Source organism: Oncorhynchus nerka, linkage group LG2 (assembly GCF_034236695.1).
Source record: "Oncorhynchus nerka isolate Pitt River linkage group LG2, Oner_Uvic_2.0, whole genome shotgun sequence".
Taxonomy (NCBI): Eukaryota; Metazoa; Chordata; class Actinopteri; order Salmoniformes; family Salmonidae; genus Oncorhynchus; species Oncorhynchus nerka.
The window spans coordinates 9,300,088-9,322,378 of record NC_088397.1 but is presented as its reverse complement, the minus strand read 5'-3'; the positions used below and the strand labels follow the sequence as shown (position 1 = coordinate 9,322,378).

At 42.3% G+C, this 22,291-nt stretch overlaps 1 protein-coding gene across 1 annotated transcript in view; it reads left to right on the top strand.

The window, feature by feature from the left end:
- LOC115122014 (cilia- and flagella-associated protein 47-like) overlaps positions 1-22,291 on the top strand; it is a 105,922-nt gene that overhangs the window by 16,051 nt on the left and 67,580 nt on the right. The window contains 9 exon segments of the mRNA XM_065020564.1: positions 1,144-1,180; positions 10,206-10,336; positions 10,419-10,541; positions 10,676-10,807; positions 13,210-13,287; positions 19,919-20,066; positions 20,229-20,314; positions 21,140-21,329; positions 22,103-22,191. Coding sequence (XP_064876636.1) covers positions 1,144-1,180; positions 10,206-10,336; positions 10,419-10,541; positions 10,676-10,807; positions 13,210-13,287; positions 19,919-20,066; positions 20,229-20,314; positions 21,140-21,329; positions 22,103-22,191 — 1,014 coding nt within the window.

The window sequence follows — 22,291 nt, the reverse complement described above, 5'->3', positions numbered from 1 at the left end:
CATTCTGTATCTGGTGTTTCCTGACTGTCTGCAATCCCCTCCCTTTATCATTCTGTATCTGGTGTTTCCTGACTGTCTGCAATCCCCTCCCTTTATCATTCTGTATCTGGTGTTTCCTGACTGACTGTCTGCAATCCCCTCCCTTTATCATTCTGTATCTGGTGTTTCCTGACTGACTGTCTGCAATCCCCTCCCTTTATCATTCTGTATCTGGTGTTTCTGTGCAATCCCCTCCCTTTTCATTCTGTATCTGGTGTTTCCTGACTGTCTGCAATCCCCTCCCTTTATCATTCTGTATCTGGTGTTTCCTGACTGTCTGCAATCCCCTCCCTTTATCATTCTGTATCTGGTGTTTCCTGACTGTCTGCAATCCCCTCCCTTTATCATTCTGTATCTGGTGTTTCCTGACTGACTGTCTGCAATCCCCTCCCTTTATCATTCTGTATCTGGTGTTTCCTGACTGACTGTCTGCAATCCCCTCCCTTTATCATTCTGTATCTGGTGTTTCCTGACTGACTGTCTGCAATCCCCTCCCTTTATCATTCTGTATCTGGTGTTTCCTGACTGACTGTCTGCAATCCCCTCCCTTTATCATTCTGTATCTGGTGTTTCCTGACTGACTGTCTGCAATCCCCTCCCTTTATCATTCTGTATCTGGTGTTTCCTGACTGTCTGCAATCCCCTCCCTTTATCATTCTGTAATCTGTCTGCAATCCCCTCCCTTTATCATTCTGTATCTGGTGTTTCCTGACTGACTGTCTGCAATCCAATCCTCCCTTTATCATTCTGTATCTGGTGTTTCCTTGTCTGCAATCCCCTCCCTTTATCATTCTGACTGTCTGCAATCCCCTCCCTTTATCATTCTGTATCTGGTGTTTCCTGACTGACTGCAATCCCCTCCCTTTATCATTCTGTATCTGGTGTTTCCTGACTGTCTGCAATCCCCTCCCTTTATCATTCTGTATCTGGTGTTTCCTGCCTGACTGTATGGAATTCCTCTGTCTCTATCATTCTTTAACCCTCTGCTGTCCAGGTGACAGAGGGCATCAATGCACTATCATTCCTGGTGTTTCCACTGTCTGCAATCCCCTCCCTTTATCATTCTGTATCTGGTGTTTCCTGACTGTCTGCAATCCCCCCCAGTTCAGCAGCTCCACCATTCTGTATCTGGTGTTCCTAGGTGAGAAACTGACTGTCTGCAATCCCCTCCCTTTATCATTTGTTTGCCTGATCTGTAAGCCCTCTGCAATCCCTCCCATGGCTGATGAAGAGAATATTCACAAAATTAGCATTTTAAAGATGTCTGCAATCATCATTCTGTATCTGGTGTTTCCTGACTGTCTGCAATCCTCCCTTTATCATTCTGTATCAGTGCTGACTGTCTGCAATCCCCTCCCTTAATAGATTTTGTATCTGGTGTTTGGCCTCAGTGTGTCTGAGGAACCTGACCTGGTGAACAATCCCCTCCCTTTATCATTCTGTATCTGGTGTGCTGCTGCAAGTTAGATTCTGGTGTTTCCTGACTGTCTGCAAGCGCTCCAGCCCCCTGTCCCCGTTATCCCCTCTCATTCAGAGCCACTGACTGTCTGCCCCTCCGTCTTATCATTCTGAGCACCCTGACTGGTCTGAAAGTCCCTCCTTTATCATTCTGTATCTGTGTGTGGCTGGTTGTCTGTCTGTTTCCTGTCTCTCTCTCTTTATCATTCTCTCTCTGTCTGCAATCCCTCTTTATCATTCTGTATCTTGCTCTCGCAATCCCCTTCATTCTCTGGTGTTTCTCTCTTGCAATCTCCCTTTATCATTCTGATCTGGTGTTTCTCTTGCTCTGCTCTCTGATCTGGTGTTTTTTCTCTCTTTATATCATTCTGTATCTGGTTTCTAAATTGATAATTGACAAACCAAATCGAGTCCAATTCTTATTGATTGATTAACTGACTGCCTGGCTGACATTCTGACTGGTTTCCTAGATTCCATCTCCCTGTATCTCCCAGGTCAATCTCCTCATTCTGTATCGGTGAATAGTCATCTGTCATGTCCTGGTTCAGTCCTTTATCAGCTGGTCCCTGTGGTCCTCCAGCTGTCCCAGAGCCAGGTGGTCCTGTCCCCTTCCCCCAGCTACCTGGCCCAGTCAGGCTTTATCATTCTGTATCTGTGACCCTGACTGTCAACCCTTTATCAGGAACCACTGACTGTCTGCAATCCCCTCCCTTTATCATTCTGTATCTGGAGACTGCCCATCATTCCTGGGCCTGACTGTCTGCAATCCGCCCTTTATCATTCATCAGGTAGGCTGTTGCTCTGGGCCTGACTGTCTCAAAACCTTTACACACTACTGTAGTCTTCTTTATCATTCTGTATCTGGTGTTTCCTGACTGTCTGCAATCCCCTCCCTTTATCATTCTGTATCTGTGTCTGACTGTCTGCAATCCCTCCCTTTATCATGTACTGTATCTGTACTGTAGTCTAGCAATCCCCTCCCTTTATCATTCTGTATCTGGTGTACTGTTTCTTTATATGTTCTGTAGTCTGCAATTCCCTTTATATGTATCTGTGTTTCTAGTCTTCAATCCCCTCCCTTTATGTTCTGTCTGGTGATTTCCTGACTGTCTGCAAACCCCTCCTTTTATCATTCTGTATCTGGTGTTTCCTGACTGACTGTCTGCAATCCCCTCCCTTTATCATTCTGTATCTGTGTTTCCTGACTACTGTCTGCAATCCCCTCCCTTTATCATTCTGTATCTGGTGTTTCCTGACTGTCTGCAATCCCCTCCCTTTATCATTCTATCTGGTGTTTCTGTATGCAATCCCCTCCCTTTATCATTCTGTATCTGTGTCTAGTCTTCTATATGTTCTGTATCTGGTGTTTCCTGACTGTACTGCAATCCCCTCCCTTTATCATTCTGTATCTGGTGTTTCTGACTGACTGTCTGCAATCCCCTTTTATCATTCTGTATCTGGTGTTTCCTGTACTGTCTGCAATCCCCTCCCTTTATCATTCTGTATCTGGTGTACTGTAGTCTAGTCTTCTATATGACTGACTGTCTGCAATCTTTTATCATTCTGTATCTGTGTCTACTGTCTGCAATCTCCCTTTATCATTCTGTATCTGGTGTTTCCTGTGTCTTCTATCATGTACTGTGTCTGCAATCCCCTCCCTTTATCTAGTCTTATCTGGTGTTTCTGACTGACTGTCTGTAATCCCTCCCTTTATCATTCTGTATCTGGTGTTTCTTCTCCCTTTATACTGTATGGTGGTGTACTGTCTGCAATCCCCTCCCTTTAGTCATTCTATATGTTCTGTAGTCTCCCCTGGGAAAGTTCACAAGTTATCTTCTATATCATTCTGTATGGTGGTGTTTACTGTAGTCTGTCTCCCTTTATCATTCTGTTCTGTGTTTCTAGTCTTCTATATGTACTGTTTCATGGTGATTATCATTCTGTAGTCTAGTGTTTCTATATGTACTGCAATCCCCTCTTTATCTTCTATCTATGTTCTGTACTGTTTCTGCAATCCCCTCCCTTTATCATTCTGTATCTGGTGTCTGAGTCTTCTGCATCCCCTCCCTTTATGTTCTGTATCTGGTGATTCCTGTAGTCTGCAAGTCCCCTTCTTTATGTTCTGTATCTGGTGTTTACTGACTGTCTGCAATCTCCCTTTATCATTCTGTATCTGGTGTTTCCTGACTGTCTGCAGTCTCCCTTTATCATTCTGTATGGTGATGTACTGTAGTCTAGTCTTCTTTATCATTCTGTATCTGGTGTTTACTGTGACTGTCTAGTCTCCCCTCTTTATCATTCTGTATCTGGTGTTTCTGACTGTCTGCAATTCCCTTTATGTTCTGTATCTGGTGATTTACTGACTAGTCTGCAGTCTTTTATCATTCTGTATGGTGTTTCCTGTACTGTCTAGTCTATCATTCTGTATCTGGTGTTTTGTAGTCTAGTCTTCTATATCTTTATCATGTACTGTATGGTGATGTACTGTAGTCTAGTCTCCCTTTATCATTCTGTATCTGGTGTTTACTGACTAGTCTAGTCTTCTATATCATTCTGTATCTGGTGATGTACTGTCTAATCCCTTTATCATTCTGTATCTATGTTTCTGACTGACTGTCTGCAATCCCCTCCCTTTATCATTCTGTATCTGGTGTTTCCTGATGTACTGCAATCTAGTCTTTATCATTCTGTATCTGGTGTTTCCTGTACTGTCTGCAATCCCCTCTTTATCATTCTATCTGGTGTTTCTGTGTCTAGTCTTCTTTATCATTCTGTACTGTGTTTCTAGTCTTCTATATGTTCTGTATGGTGTGTACTGTCTAGTCTTTTAGTCATTCTGTATCTGTGTTTCCTGTACTGTGTACTGTAGTCTAATCTTCTATCCCCTCCCTTTATCATTCTGTATGGTGATGTACTGTATTCTGTCTAGTCTTCTGTCTATATGTACTGTATGGTGTTTCCTGTAGTCTGTCTTTATCTGTTCTGTAGTCTAGTCTCCCTTTATCATTCTGTATCTGGTGTTTCCTGACTGACTGTAGTCTAGTCTTCATTATATGTTCTGTAGTCTAGTCTTCTATCATGTACTGCATGGTCTGCAATCCCTCCCTTTATACTGTAGTCTGAGTCTGCAATCTTCTCCCTTTATGTACTGTATCTGGTGTCTAGTCTTCTCCCTTTATCATTCTGTATCTGGTGATGTACTGACTGTCTGCAATCTTCTTTATCATGTTCTGTATGGTGGTGTACTGTAGTCAAGTCTTCTATATGTTCTGTATGGTGATGTACTGTAGTCTAGTCTTCTATATGTACTGTATGGTGGTGTACTGTAGTCTAGTCTTCTATATGTTCTGTATGGTCTGTATTTCTGTAGTCTAGTCTTCTATATGTTCTGTATGTGTTTCCTGATGTACTGTAGTCCTTTATAGTCTTTCCTGACTGTACCTGCTGTATGGTGGTGTCTGTAGTCTAGTCTTCTATATGTTCTTATGGTGATGTACTGTAGTCTGTCTTCTATATGTTTTGTAGTCTAGTCTTCTATATTTACTGTATGGTGATGTACTGTAGTCTAGTCTTCTATATGTCTGCATGGTGATGTACTGTAGTCTAGTCTTCTATATGTTCTGTGGTGATGTACTGTAATCTAGTCTTCTATATGTTCTGTAGTCTCCATTAGTCTTCTGTATGTACTGTATGGTCTTCTAATGTACTGTACTGTCTGCAATCTAGTCTTCTATATGTACTGTACTGACTGTCTGCAATCCCTTTATCATTCTTCTATATGTACTGTATCTGGTGATGTACTGTAGTCTAGTCTTCTATATGTATCTGTAGTCTAGTCTTCTATATGTACTGTAGTCTAGTCTTCTATATGTACTGTCCCTTAATGTACTGTAGTCTAGTCTTCTATATGTACTGTAGTCTAGTCTTCCTGTATGGTGATGTACTGTAGTCTAGTCTTCTATATGTACTGTATGGTGATGTACTGTAGTCTAGTCTTCTATATGTACTGTATGGTGATGTACTGTAGTCTAGTCTTCTATATGTACTGTATGGTGATGTACTGTGGTCTAGTCTTCTATATGTTCTGTAGTCTAGTCTTCTTTATGATGTACTGTAGTCTAGTCTTCTATATGTACTGTATGGTGATGTACTGTAGTCTAGTCTTCTATGTTATGTTCTGTATGGTGGTGTACTGTAGTCTAGTCTTCTATATGTTTTGTAGTCTAGTCTTCTATATGTTCTGTATTTCCTGTGATGTACTGTCTAGTCTAGTCTTCTATATGTACTGTATGGTGGTGTACTGTAGTCTAGTCTTCTATATGTTCTGTAGTCTAGTCTTCTATATTTCTGTAGTCTAGTCTTCTATATGTACTGTATGTTGATGTACTGTAGTCTAGTCTTCTATATGTACTGTATGGTGATGTACTGTAGTCTAGTCTTCTATATGTTCTGTATGGTGATGTACTGTAATCTAGTCTTCTATATGTTCTGTAGTCTAGTCTTCTATATGTACTGTATGGTAATGTACTGTAGTCTAGTCTTCTATATGTACTGTAGTCTAGTCTTCTATATGTACTGCATGGTGATGTACTGTAGTCTAGTCTTCTATATGTACTGTAGTCTAGTCTTCTATATGTACTGTAGTCTAGTCTTCTATATGTACTGTATGGTAATGTACTGTAGTCTAGTCTTCTATATGTACTGTAGTCTAGTCTTCTATATGTACTGTATGGTGATGTACTGTAGTCTAGTCTTCTATATGTACTGTATGGTGATGTACTGTAGTCTAGTCTTCTATATGTTCTGTATGGTGGTGTACTGTAGTCTAGTCTTCTATATGTTCTGTATGGTGGTGTACTGTAGTCTAGTATGTCTCTGTATGGTGGTGTCTTCTATATATGTTCTGTAGTCTAGTCTTCTATATGTTCTGTATGGTGATGTACTGTAGTCTAGTCTTCTATATGTACTGTATGGTGGTGTACTGTAGTCTAGTCTTCTATATGTTCTGTAGTCTAGTCTTCTATATGTACTGTAGTCTAGTCTTCTATATGTTCTGTATGGTGATGTACTGTAGTCTAGTCTTCTATATGTACTGTATGGTGGTGTACTGTAGTCTAGTCTTCTATATGTTCTGTAGTCTAGTCTTCTATATGTACTGTAGTCTAGTCTTCTATATGTACTGTATGGTGATGTACTGTAGTCTAGTCTTCTATATGTTTTGTAGTCTAGTCTTCTATATGTACTGTATGGTGATGTACTGTAGTCTAGTCTTCTATATGCACTGCATGGTGATGTACTGTAGTCTAGTCTTCTATATGTTCTGTATGGTGATGTACTGTAATCTAGTCTTCTATATGTTCTGTAGTCTAGTCTTCTATATGTACTGTAGTCTAGTCTTCTATATGTACTGTAGTCTAGTCTTTTATATGTACTGTATGGTGGTGTACTGTAGTCTAGTCTTCTATATGTTCTGTAGTCTAGTCTTCTATATGTACTGTAGTCTAGTCTTCTATATGTTCTGTATGGTGATGTACTGTAGTCTAGTCTTCTATATGTACTGTATGGTGGTGTACTGTAGTCTAGTCTTCTATATGTTCTGTATGGTGATGTACTGTAGTCTAGTCTTCTATATGTACTGTATGGTGGTGTACTGTAGTCTAGTCTTCTATATGTTCTGTAGTCTAGTCTTCTATATGTTCTGTATGGTGGTGTACTGTAGTCTAGTCTTCTATATGTTCTGTAGTCTAGTCTTCTATATGTACTGCATGGTGATGTACTGTAGTCTAGTCTTCTATATGTACTGTAGTCTAGTCTTCTATATGTTCTGTATGGTGATGTACTGTAGTCTAGTCTTCTATATGTTCTGTATGGTGATGTACTGTAGTCTAGTCTTCTATATGTTCTGTATGGTGATGTACTGTAGTCTAGTCTTCTATATGTACTGCATGGTGGTGTACTGTAGTCTAGTCTTCTATATGTTATGTATGGTGATGTACTGTAGTCTAGTCTTCTATATGTTCTGTATGGTGATGTACTGTAGTCTAGTCTTCTATATGTCTTACTGTATGGTGGTGTACTGTAGTCTAGTCTTCTATATGTTCTGTATGGTGATGTACTGTAGTCTAGTCTTCTATATGTACTGTATGGTGATGTACTGTAGTCTAGTCTTCTATATGTTGACTGGTGTCTACTTCATGGTGATGTACTGTAGTCTAGTCTTCTATATGTTCTGTATGGTGATGTACTGTAATCTAGTCTTCTATATGTTCTGTAGTCTAGTCTTCTATATGTACTGTATGGTAATGTACTGTAGTCTAGTCTTCTATATGTACTGTAGTCTAGTCTTCTATATGTACTGCATGGTGATGTACTGTAGTCTAGTCTTCTATATGTACTGTAGTCTAGTCTTCTATATGTACTGTAGTCTAGTCTTCTATATGTACTGTAGTCTAGTCTTCTATATGTACTGTATGGTGATGTACTGTAGTCTAGTCTTCTATATGTACTGTAGTCTAGTCTTCTATATGTTATGTATGGTGATGTACTGTAGTCTAGTCTTCTATATGTTCTGTATGGTGATGTACTGTAGTCTAGTCTTCTATATGTACTGTATGGTGATGTACTGTAGTCTAGTCTTCTATATGTACTGTAGTCTAGTCTTCTATATGTACTGTATGGTGATGTACTGTGGTCTAGTCTTCTATATGTTCTGTAGTCTAGTCTTCTATATGTCTGTATGGTGATGTACTGTAGTCTAGTCTTCTATATGTACTGTATGGTGATGTACTGTAGTCTAGTCTTCTATATGTTATGTTCTGTATGTATGGTGATGTACTGTAGTCTAGTCTTCTATATGTTCTGTAGTCTAGTCTTCTATATGTTCTGTATGGTGATGTACTGTAGTCTAGTCTTCTATATGTACTGTATGGTGGTGTACTGTAGTCTAGTCTTCTATATGTTCTGTATGGTGATGTACTGTAGTCTAGTCTTCTATATGTACTGTAGTCTAGTCTTCTATATGTTCTGTATGGTGATGTACTGTAGTCTAGTCTTCTATATGTACTGTATGGTGGTGTACTGTAGTCTAGTCTTCTATATGTTCTGTAGTCTAGTCTTCTATAGTCTAGTCTAGTCTTCTATATGTACTGTATGGTGATGTACTGTAGTCTAGTCTTCTATATGTTCTGTATGGTGATGTACTGTAGTCTAGTCTTCTATATGTTCTGTATGGTGATGTACTGTAGTCTAGTCTTCTATATGTTCTGTAGTCTAGTCTTCTATATGTACTGTATGGTGATGTACTGTAGTCTAGTCTTCTATATGTACTGTAGTCTAGTCTTCTATATGTACTATGGTGATGTACTGTAGTCTGTCTGGTGATGTACTGTAGTCTAGTCTTCTATATGTACTGTAGTCTAGTCTTCTATATGTACTGTGATGGTAATGTACTGTAGTCTAGTCTTCTATATGTACTGTATGGTGAATGTACTGTAGTCTAGTCTTCTATATGTTATGTATGGTGATGTACTGTAGTCTAGTCTTCTATACTGTATGGTGATGTACTGTAGTCTAGTCTTCTATATGTCTCTGTCTATGGTGATGTACTGTATGGTGATGTCTAGTAGTCTTCTATATGTTCTGTATGGTGGTGTACTGTGGTCTAGTCTTCTATATGTTCTGTAGTCTAGTCTTCTATATGTACTGTATGGTGATGTACTGTAGTCTAGTCTTCTATATATGTCTGTATGGTGATGTACTGTAGTCTAGTCTTCTATATGTTCTGTAGTCTAGTCTTCTATATGTACTGTATGGTGATGTACTGTAGTCTAGTCTTCTATATGTTCTGTATGGTAGTGTACTGTGGTCTAGTCTTCTATATGTACTGTAGTTTAGTCTTCTATATGTACTGTATGGTGATGTACTGTAGTCTAGTCTTCTATATGTACTGTAGTCTAGTCTTCTATATGTACTGTATGGTGATGTACTGTGGTCTAGTCTTCTATATGTTCTGTAGTCTAGAATTCTACATGTTATGTATGGTGATGTACTGTAGTCTAGTCTTCTATATGTTCTGTATGGTGGTGTACTGTGGTCTAGTCTTCTATATGTACTGTAGTCTAGTCTTCTATATGTACTGCATGGTGATGTACTGTAGTCTAGTCTTCTATGTGTTCTGTATGGTGGTGTACTGTGGTCTAGTCTTCTATATGTTCTGTAGTCTAGTCTTCTATATGTACTGTATGGTAATGTACTGTAGTCTAGTCTTCTATAAGTACTGTATGGTAATGTACTGTAGTCTAGTCTTCTATATGTACTGTATGGTGGTGTACTGTAGTCTAGTCTTCTATATGTTCTGTAGTCTAGTCTTCTATATTTACTGTAGTCTAGTCTTCTATATGTACTGTAGTCTAGTCTTCTATATGTACTGTGTGGGGATGTACGTGTCTCTAGTATCGCTCTCTCTCCCTCCCTTTCTCTCTCTCCCTCCCTTTCTCTCCCTACCACCCTCCCTCTTTCTCTCTCCCTACCACCCTCCCTCTCTCTCTCTCCCTCCCACCCTCCCTCTCTCTCCCTTTCTCTCCCTACCACCCTCCCTCTCTCTCTCTCTCTCCCTCCCACCCTCTCTCCCTCCCTCCCTCTCTCTCTCAAACCCCCCCATCTCTCTCTCTCTCTCTCTCTCTCTCTCTCTCTCTCTCTCTCTCCGCCAGGTACTGTGGAGGCGTACAGGGAGTTAGACTGTGAGGTGATGTGGCATCCCTCTTTCTCCTCTCCTCTGGAGGGACAGTTTGACCTGTGTGTTCACCAGGGAAACACCGCACAGCTACGATGTCTGGCCAAGGTGTGTGGGTATCTGTGTGTTTCTGTAGTTGAGGTTCCTGTCATTGTTAATGTAGAGAGAGATCCCATTCCCCTCCCTCCAGCTTGGTTCATCCAGTGTGCAGCTGGCTGAGAAACATCTGGTGTTTGGATCAGTACCTCTCATCTTCCCCTCCGTCAGGACCGCAACGCTACACAACACAGGACACAACCATGCCTACTTCCAGGTACACACTCCACACTGGGTCTTTGTACCGTTTATACTTGTGTGTGTGTTTTATAGAGGTATAGCGTGTGTGTGTGTGTGTGTGTGTGTGTGTGTGTGTGTGTGTGTGTGTGTGTGTGTGTGTGGGTGTATCAGGTGTTGGACGTGTACCCCCTGCCTGGCATGGTGGTGACCCCCACCGAGGGTGTGGTACCTGTGGGGGGGCAGGCAGAGGTCCAGGTGCACCTCAACCCCGGAGCTGTCATGAAGTTTGACACCAGAGTGGAGGTGAAGGAAACAGACACACAACATATCGTAAAGTCTCTACAAACACACAACATATCATAAAGTCTCTACAAACACACAACATATTATAGTCTCTACAAACACACAACATATTATAGTCTCTACAAACACACAACATATTACAAAGCCTCAAACATGTGGAAAGACAATGTAGACCTACAGTAGATTAGACACCTACAGTAGATTAGACACCTACAGTAGATTAGACACCTACAGTAGATTAGACAACTACAGTAGATTAGACACCTACAGTAGATTAGACACCTACAGTAGATTAGACCTACAACTAGATTAGACAACTAGAGTAGATTAGACACCTACAGTAGATTAGACACTACAGTAGATTAGACACCTACAGTAGATTAGACAATTACAGTAGATTAGACACCTACAGTAGATTAGACACTACAGTAGATTAGACAACTAGAGTAGATTAGACAACTAGAGTAGATTAGACACCTACAGTAGATTAGACACCTACAGTAGATTAGACAACAATTACAGAGTAGATTAGACACCTACAGTAGATTAGACACCTACAGTAGATTAGACACCTACAGTAGATTAGACAACTAGAGTAGATTAGACACCTACAGTAGATTAGACACCTACAGTAGATTAGACACCTACAGTAGATTAGACAACTAGAGTAGATTAGACACCTACAGTAGATTAGACACCTACAGTAGATTAGACACCTAGTAGTAGATTAGACACCTACAGTAGATTAGACACCTACAGTAGATTAGACACCTACAGTAGATTAGACACCTACAGTAGATTAGACAACTACAGTAGATTAGACAACTAGAGTAGATTAGACACCTACAGTAGATTAGACACCTACAGTAGATTAGACAATTACAGTAGATTAGACAACTACAGTAGATTAGACACCTACAGTAGATTAGACAACTACAGTAGATTAGACACCTACAGTAGATTAGACACCTACAGTAGATTAGACACCTACAGTAGATTAGACACCTACAGTAGATTAGACACCTACAGTAGATTAGACACCTACAGTAGATTAGACACCTAGATTAGACAATTACAGTAGATTAGACACCTACAGTAGATTAGACAACTAGAGTAGATTAGACACCTACAGTAGATTAGACACTACAGTAGATTAGACAATTACAGTAGATTAGACACCTACAGTAGATTAGACACCTACAGTAGATTAGACAATTACAGTAGATTAGACACCTACAGTAGATTAGACACCTACATAGTACACCTACAGTAGATTAGACAATTACAGTAGATTAACACCTACAGTAGATTAGACACCTACAGTAGATTAGACACCTACAGTAGATTAGACAACTAGAGTAGATTAGACACCTACAGTAGATTAGACACCTACAGTAGATTAGACACCTACAGTAGATTAGACAACTAGAGTAGATTAGACAACTAGAGTAGATTAGACACCTACAGTAGATTACAAGTAGAGTAGATTAGACACCTACAGTAGATTAGACACCTACAGTAGATTAGACACCTACAGTAGATTAGACACCTACAGTAGATTAGACAACTAGAGTAGATTAGACACCTACAGTAGATTAGACACCTACAGTAGATTAGACACCTACAGTAGATTAGACAACTAGAGTAGATTAGACACCTACAGTAGATTAGATTAGACAACTAGAGTAGATTAGACACCTACAGTAGATTAGACAACTAGAGTAGATTAGACACCTACAGTAGATTAGACACCTACAGTAGATTAGACAATTATAACCTCTATTCTTACATTATTTCAGAAACCTAAATAACCTCTAGTCTTACCTGTCATTATTTCAGAAACCTAAATAACCTCTAGTCTTACCTGTCATTATTTCAGAAACCTAAATAACCTCTAGTCTTACCTGTCATTATTTCAGAAACCTAAATAACCTCTAGTCTTACCTGTCATTATTTCAGAAACCTAAATAACCTCTAGTCTTACCTGTCATTATTTCAGAAACCTAAATAACCTCTAGTCTTACCTGTCATTATTTCAGAAACCTAAATAACCTCTAGTCTTACCTGTCATTATTTCAGAAACCTAAATAACCTCTAGTCTTACCTGTCATTATTTCAGAAACCTAAATAACCTCTAGTCTTACCTGTCATTATTTCAGAAACCTAAATAACCTCTAGTCTTACCTGTCATTATTTCAGAAACCTAAATAACCCTAGTCTTACCTGTCTTCAGAAACCTAAATGTCTATCTTACCTTCATTATTTTAGAAACCTAAATAACCTCTAGTCTTACCTGTCATTATTTCAGAAACCTAAATAACCTCTAGTCTTACCTGTCATTATTTTAGAAACCTAGATAGTCATGATGGATGAGCTTGTCTAACAAGGTGTGTGTGTTGCAGATAGCTCTAAGGAACATGAAATCTCTGGAGCTGAGAGTGGGCGGGTCGGTCGAGCCCCCCCTGGTGGACATCAACGTGGTGAGTTCATATGTAGACCCCTCCTGGTTAACATCAATGTGGTGAGTTACATCAATGTGGTGAGTTAATATGTGGAGCCCCCTCTGGTTAACATCAATGTGGTGAGTTAATATGTGGAGCCCCTCTGGTTAACATCAATGTGAGTGAGTTACATATGTGGAGCCCCCTCTGGTTAACATCAATGTGGTGAGTTAATATGTGGAGCCCCCTCTGGTTAACATCAATGTGGTTGAGTTAATATGTGGAGCCCCCTGTTAACATCAATGTGGTGAGTTAATATGTGGAGCCCCTCTGGTTAACATCAATGTGGTGAGTGGAGCCCCTCTGGTTAACATCAATGTGGTGAGTTAATATGTGGAGCCCCCTTAACTGGTTAACATCAATGTGGTGAGTTAATATGTGGAGCCCCTCTGGTTGGACATCAATGTGGTGAGTTCATATGTGGAGCCCCCCTGGTGGACATCAATGTGAGTGAGTTACATCAATGTGGAGACCCCTCTGGTTAACATCAATGTGGTGAGTTAATATGTGGAGCCCCTCTGGTTAACATCAATGTGGTGAGTTAATATGTGGAGCCCCCTCTGGTTAACATCAATGTGGTGAGTTAATATGTGAGAGCCCCTCTGGTTAACATCAATGTGGTGAGTTAATATGTGGAGCCCCCTCTGGTGGACATCAATGTGGTGAGTTAATATGTGGAGCCCCCTCTGGTGGACATCAATGTGGTGAGTTAATATGTGGAGCCCCCTCTGGTTAACATCAATGTGGTGAGTTAATATGTGGAGCCCCCTCTGGTTAACATCAATGTGGTGAGTTAATATGTGGAGCCCCCTCTGGTGGACATCAATGTGGTGAGTTAACATCAATGTGGTGAGTTATATGTGGAGCCCCCTCTGAGTTAATATGTAGCCCCTGTGGACATCAATGTGGTGAGTTAATATGGAGCCCCCCTCTGTTAACATCAATGTGGTGAGTTAATATGTGGAGCCCCCTGGTTAACATCAATGTGGTGAGTTAATATGTGGAGCCCCTCTGGTTAACATCAATGTGGTGAGTTAATATGTGGAGCCCCCTCTGGTTAACATCAATGTGGTGAGTTAATATGTGGAGCCCTGGTTAACCTCTGGTTAACATCAATGTGGTGAGTTAATATGTGGAGCCCCCTCTGGTTAACATCAATGTGGTGAGTTAATATGTGGAGCCCCCTCTGGTTAACATCAATGTGGTGAGTTAATATGTGGAGCCCCTCTGGTTAACTCTGAGTTAACATCAATGTGGTGAGTTAATATGTGGAGCCCCTCTGCCCCCTCTGGTTAACATCAATGTGGTGAGTTAATATGTGGAGCCCCCTGGTTAACATCAATGTGGTGAGTTAACATCAATGTGGTGAGTTAATATGTGGAGCCCCTCTGGTTAACTCAATGTGGTGAGTTAACATCAATGTGGTGAGTTAATATGTGGAGCCCCCTCTGGTTAACATCAATGTGGTGAGTTAATATGTGGAGCCCCCTCTGGTTAACATCAATGTGGTGAGTTAATATGTGGAGCCCCCTCTGGTGGACATCCCTCTGGTTAACATCAATGTGGTGAGTTAATATGTGGAGCCCCCTCTGGTTAACATCAATGTGGTGAGTTAATATGTGGAGCCCCCTCTGGTTAACATCAATGTGGTGAGTTAATATGTGGAGCCCCTCTGGTTAACATCAATGTGGTGAGTTAATATGTGGAGCCCTCTGGTGGACATCAATGTGGTGAGTTACATCAATGTGGTGAGTTAATATGTGGAGCCCCTCTGGTTAACATCAATGTGGTGAGTTAATATGTGGAGCCCCCTCTGGTTAACATCAATGTGGTGAGTTAATATGTGGAGCCCCCTCTGGTTAACATCAATGTGGTGAGTTAATATGTGGAGCCCCTCTGGTGGACATCAATGTGGTGAGTTAATATGTGGTGAGAGCCCCCTCTGGTTAACATCAATGTGGTGAGTTAATATGTGGAGCCCCCTCTGGTTAACATCAATGTGGTGAGTTAATATGTGGAGCCCCCTCTGGTGGACATCAATGTGGTGAGTTAATATGTGGCCCCCTCTGGTTAACATCAATGTGGTGAGTTAATATGTGGAGCCCCTCTGGTGGACATCAATGTGGTGAGTTAATATGTGGAGCCCCCCCATCTGGTGGACATCAATGTGGTGAGTTAATATGTGGAGCCCCCCTCTGGTTAACATCAATGTGGTGAGTTAATATGTGGAGCCCCCTGGTTAACATCAATGTGGTGAGTTAACATCAATGTGGTGAGTTAATATGTGGAGCCCCTGGTTGGACATCAATGTGAGTGAGTCTGTCTTGGACATCAATGTGTGTGAGTTAATATGTGCCCTCTGGTTGGACATCAATGTGGTGAGTTAATATGTGGAGCCCCTCTGGTTAACATCAATGTGGTGAGTTAATATGTGGAGCCCCCTCTGGTTAACATCAATGTGGTGAGTTCATATGTCGCCCCTGGTTAACATCAATGTGGTGAGCCCCCTCTGGTTAACATCAATGTGGTGAGTTAATATGTGGAGCCCCCTCTGGTTGGACATCAATGTGGTGAGTTAATATGTGGAGCCCCTCTGGTTAACATCAATGTGGTGAGTTAATATGTGAGCTCTGGTTAACATCAATGTGAGTTAATATGTGGAGCCCCCTCTAACATCAATGTGATGAGTTAATATGTGGAGCCCCTCTGGTGGACATCAATGTCCCCTCTGGTTAACATCAATGTGGTGAGTTAATATGTGGAGCCCCCTCTGGTGGACATCAATGTGGTGAGTTAATATGTGGAGCCCCCTCTGGTTAACATCAATGTGGTCTGGAGCCCCCTCTGGTTAACATCAATGTGCTGAGTTAATATGTGGAGCCCCCTCTGGTGGACATCAATGTGGTGAGTTAATATGTGGAGCCCCCTCTGGTTAACCCTCTGGTGGACATGGGCCCTCTGGTGAGTTAATATGTGGAGCCCCCTCTGGTTAACATCAATGTGGTGAGTTCATATGTCGACCCCCCTGGTTAACATCAATGTGGTGAGTTAATATGGAGCCCCCTCTGGTTAACATCAATGTGATGAGTTAATATGTGGAGCCCTCTGGTGGACATCAATGTGGTGAGTTAATATGTGGAGCCCCCTCTGGTGGACATCAATGTGGTGAGTTAATATGTGGAGCCCCCTCTGGTTAACATCAATGTGGTGAGTTCATATGTGGAGCCCCCTCTGGTTAACATCAATGTGGTGAGTTCATATGCCGAAGCCCCCCTTCTTGTCTGTCTGTCTGTCTGTCTGTGTGTGTGTGTGTGTGTGTGTGTGTGTGTGTGTACAAAACACACAGAACAGCAGAGCATAACAGCGTGTCCTGAATATGCCCTGTCAGGACCACACTACAGCAGAGTCTCTAGTCCTTTTCTGCTGAGTTGTGGAAAACAGACAATCCGTACCAATTCATCATAACAACAAAGTCTGCTGCTTCCTGTTTTGAAATGAATGGAAACCCCTTTTCCAACAGAACAAGATGAATGTGGTGGTGTTCACTGCCTTGAAATGAGCAGGTGGTTCACACACAAAAATAGACAACTTGTTGTGTGTGAGTAGTCCTGTTTCCTTTTTGCAATGGGGAGTTCTTTAAAAAAAAATCAGAATTGACATGTTTTCCTTTGGAGTGTTTGTCTCAGCCCCTTAGCTGGGCTCTGTAGAATGAGCTGCTGGGCTCTGTAGAATGAGCTGCTGGGCTCTGTAGAATGAGCTGCTGGGCTCTGTAGAATGAGCTGCTGGGCTCTGTAGAATGAGCTGCTGGGCTCTGTAGAATGAGCTGCTGGGCTCTGTAGAATGAGCTGCTGGGCTCTGTAGAATGAGCTGCTGGGCTCTGTAGAATGAGCTGCTGGGCTCTGTAGAATGAGCTGCTGGGCTCTGTAGAATGAGCTGCTGGGCTCTGTAGAATGAGCTGCTGGGCTCTGTAGAATGAGCTGCTGGGCTCTGTAGAATGAGCTGCTGGGCTCTGTAGAATGAGCTGCTGGGCTCTGTAGAATGAGCTGCTGGGCTCTGTAGAATGAGCTGCTGGGCTGTAGAATGAGCTGCTGGGCTCTGTAGAATGAGCTGCTGGGCTCTGTAGAATGAGCTGCTGGGCTCTGTAGAATGAGCTGCTGGGCTCTGTAGAATGAGCTGCGGGGCTCTGTAGAATGAGCTGCTGGGCTCTGTAGAATGAGCTGCTGGGCTCTGTAGAATGAGCTACTGGGCTCTGTAGAATGAGCTACTGGGCTCTGTAGAATGAGCTGCTGGGCTCTGTAGAATGAGCTGCTGGGCTCTGTAGAATGAGCTGCTGGGCTCTGTAGAATGAGCTGCTGGGCTCTGTAGAATGAGCTGCTGGGCTCTGTAGAATGAGCTGCTGGGCTCTGTAGAATGAGCTGCTGGGCTCTGTAGACTGAGCTGCTGGGCTCTGTAGAATGAGCTGCTGGGCCACGCAGGCTTTGAAGAGGGCAGGCCACGCTTACAGCTGGATCCAACTGGATCCTCCCTCTCCTTTAACTGGATCCTCCCTCTCCTTTAACTGGATCCTCCCTCTCCTTTAACTGGATCCTCCCTCTCCTTTAACTGGATCCTCCCTCTCCTTTAACTGGATCCTCCCTCTCCTTTAACTGGATCCTCCCTCTCCTTTAACTGGATCCCCCCTCTCCTTTAACTGGATCTTCCCTCTCCTTTAACTGGATCCTCCCTCTCCTTTACATGGATCCTCCCTCTTCTTTAACTGGATCCTCCCTCTCCTTTACCTGGATCCTCCCTTTTCATTCTTTCATTTTCAGAGAGCAGAGCTGAGCTGTTCATTTTCAGAGAGCAGAGCTGAGCTGTTCATTTTCAGAGAGCAGAGCTGAGCTGTTCGTTTTCAGAGATCAAAGCTGAGCTGTTCATTTTCAGAGAGCAGAGCTGAGCTGTTCATTTTCAGAGAGCAGAGCTGAGCTGTTCGTTTTCAGAGATCAAAGCTGAGCTGTTCATTTTCAGAGAGCAGAGCTGAGCTGTTCATTTTCAGAGAGCAGAGCTGAGCTGTTCGTTTTCAGAGATCAAAGCTGAGCTGTTCATTTTCAGAGATCAAAGCTGAGCTGTTCATTTTCAGAGAGCAGAGCTGAGCTGTTTTTTTTTGCCACAGTCAGAAAACAAAACATTCAACTCGGTCTGTAAAATATTTAGACTATTCCTCCTCTCAGAAACATCTCTTATCCTCCTCCTCCTCTCAGAAACATCTCTCCATCTTAGTTATCCTCCTCCTCCTCTCAGAAACATCTCTCCATCTTAGTTATCCTCCTCCTCCTCTCAGAAACATCTCTCCATCTTAGTTATCCTCCTCCTCCTCTCAGAAACATCTCTCCATCTTAGTTATCCTCCTCCTCCTCTCAGAAACATCTCTCCATCTTAGTTATCCTCCTCCTCCTCTCAGAAACATCTCTCCATCTTTGATATCCTCCTCCTCCTCCTCTCAGAAACATCTCTCCATCTTAGTTATCCTCCTCCTCCTCTCAGAAACATCTCTCCATCTTAGTTATCCTCCTCCTCTCAGAAACATCTCTCCATCTTTGATATCCTCCTCCTCTCAGAAACATCTCTCCATCTTAGTTATCCTCCTCCTCTCAGAAACATCTCTCCATCTTTGATATCCTCCTCCTCTCAGAAACATCTCTCCATCTTTGATATCCTCCTCCTCTCAGAAACATCTCTCCATCTTTGATATCCTCCTCCTCTCAGAAACATCTCTCCATCTTTGATATCCTCCTCCTCTCAGAAACATCTCTCCATCTTAGTTATCCTCCTCCTCTCAGAAACATCTCTCCATCTTAGTTATCCTCCTCCTCCTCTCAGAAACATCTCTCCGTCTTAGTTATCCTCCTCCTCCTCTCAGAAACATCTCTCCGTCTTAGTTATCCTCCTCCTCCTCTCAGAAACATCTCTCCATCTTAGTTATCCTCCTCCTCTCAGAAACATCTCTCCATCTTAGTTATCCTCCTCCTCTCAGAAACATCTCTCCATCTTAGTTATCCTCCTCCTCCTCTCAGAAACATCTCTCCATCTTAGTTATCCTCCTCCTCCTCTCAGAAACATCTCTCCATCTTAGTTATCCTCCTCCTCTCAGAAACATCTCTCCATCTTAGTTATCCTCCTCCTCCTCTCAGAAACATCTCTCCATCTTAGTTATCCTCCTCCTCCTCTCAGAAGCATCTCTCCATCTTAGTTATCCTCCTCCTCTCAGAAACATCTCTCCATCTTAGTTATCCTCCTCCTCTCAGAAACATCTCTCCATCTTAGTTATCCTCCTCCTCCTCTCAGAAACATCTCTCCGTCTTAGTTATCCTCCTCCTCCTCCTCTCAGAAACATCTCTCCATCTTTGTTATCCTCCTCCTCCTCGTCTCAGAAACATCTCTCCATCTTAGTTATCCTCCTCCTCCTCTCAGAAACATCTCTCCATCTTAGTTATCCTCCTCCTCCTCTCAGAAACATCTCTCCATCTTAGCTATCCTCCTACTCCTCCTCTCAGAAACATCTCTCCATCTTTGTTATCCTCCTCCTCTCAGAAACATCTCTCCATCTTTGTTATCCTCCTCCTCCTCTCAGAAATCCTTCCTGTTCCACGGGGTGTATTCTGGTTCCAGTCGTGGCGTTCCGTTCTCCCTGAGGAACCGATCCTCTGCCCTGGCCCGGGTCCAGTTTGACCTGTCAGAACACACTGACTTCACCATCCACCTCCCTCCATACTCTGCAGGTATGTATTTGATTGATTGATTGATTGATTGATTGATAGACACATTGACTGTAATGCTCTGAGAAGATAGACTGTCATAAACTGTCAGCCTAGTTCAATTTAGATGTATGGATTACTAAACTGGAGGCCTAATATTGAGAGCCAGGTGTTGGTGTGTTACAGGTACGAGCCAGGAGCCAGACGTGTTTGTGATGGATTTACAGGGGCAGCAGACTGCCCAGTGTTGCCTGGTGTTCTCCCCTAAACAAGTAAGGGCTCCGTCCTCCCTCCTCTGTTTTCATTATCCCTCATCTATACTCATTTTCACCTATTAATCACCAACACATCTATCACCTTCCACAGTACTCCACCTACATCTGTGTCTATTAATCACCAACACATCAACCACCTTCCACAGTACTCCACCTACATCTGTGTCTATTAATCACCAACACATCAACCACCTTCCACAGTACTCCACCTACATCTATCTGTGTCTATTAATCACCAACACATCAACCACCTTCCACAGTACCCCACCTACATCTGTGTCTATTAATCACCAACACATCAACCACCTTCCACAGTACTCCACCTACATCTGTGTCTATTAATCACCAACACATCAACCACCTTCCACAGTACTCCACCTACATCTGTGTCTATTAATCACCAACACATCAACCACCTTCCACAGTACTCCACCTACATCTGTGTCTATTAATCACCAACACATCAACCACCTTCCACAGTACTCCACCTACATCTGTGTCTATTAATCACCAACACATCAACCACCTTCCATAGTACTCCACCTACATCTATCTGTGTTTATTAATCACTAACACATCAACCACCTTCCACAGTACTCCACCTACATCTGTGTCTATTAATCACCAACACATCAACCACCTTCCACAGTACTCCACCTACATCTGTGTTTATAATAGACATGTTTTCCCTGAACACAGAGACATCAAGGATAAGTTCTCCCCACCATAATCATGATCCTAACCTCACCATTACACCAAACTGAACTGACCCAAACTCCATCCCATCTATATCAGTCGGTAGTTCCTGTGTTTGTCCTGCAGGTGGCAGCGTATGACTTCAACCTGCCTGTGACGGTCAACGGTGTGGGCATGCCTCCCTTCTCCTCTTCCTCCTCCTCCGCCCCTCCCAGCTCTGTCCCCAAGTCCTCCTCTTCCCGGGACCAACACATCGTCAACCCGCGGCCGCTGCCCATCGCCATGGAGACGCTATCACGCAGGGTGCAGGCCACAGGTTAGAGGGGTGTAGATACGGGGTCAGAAAGTGTGTCAGTTGCCTGCCTGAACCATTGGCCTGAACAGATGGACTGAGATGTTCTGTCCCTGCAGTATACTTAATATATATATATATATATAAAAAGAAATTATAAACTTTTCTTGCTGCTTTTCCTTGACAGTAAACAAACAACAGACAAAAACAAGAAACAACTTAACGTTTACATACATTTCCACAAACATCAATGAAATCACACTTTCTCAGACCTACATGTTCCCACTGTATCCACATCCAACGTTGTTTCCAATACTTGTAAGACTCCATATGACCTCACAATGTGCTATGTTGTTTCTGTCCCTGCAGTATACTAGACAGTAATGACACTACACACTCAGCATTCCATAGGGCTCTGAGATAAGACAATAGTTTGAAGATAAGAGTGGTTTAGGAGCTGAGATAAGACAATAGGTTGAAAATAAGAGGGGTTTAGGAGCTGAGATAAGACAATAGGTTGAAGATAAGAGGGGTTTAGGAGCTGTGATAAGACAATAGGTTGAAGATAAGAGGGGTTTAGGAGCTGAGATAAGACAATAGGTTGAAAATAAGAGGGGTTTAGGAGCTGAGATAAGACAATAGGTTGAGGATTAGAGTTGTTCAGGAGCTGTGATGAGACAATATGTTGAAAATAAGAGGGGTTTAGGAGCTGAGATGAGACAATAGATTGAAGATAAGAGTGGTTTAGGAGCTGTGTAATTAGCACTTAAGATATTCTGTCCCTGTGTGTCCCTCAGCCCTGTGTGTCCCACTGGAGATGTCCCCATCAAGTCTCCAGTTTGATCTGGAGCCCTTTAGCTCAGTTACTACTACCTCACAAACTCAGGTAGCTACTGTCACCTCACCACTCCACCAACTACTAAAGCAGGTAGATTCTGAATGGCAGATGTTTCTCATGGCTGGCAGAGAGAAAGAGCTTGATATTC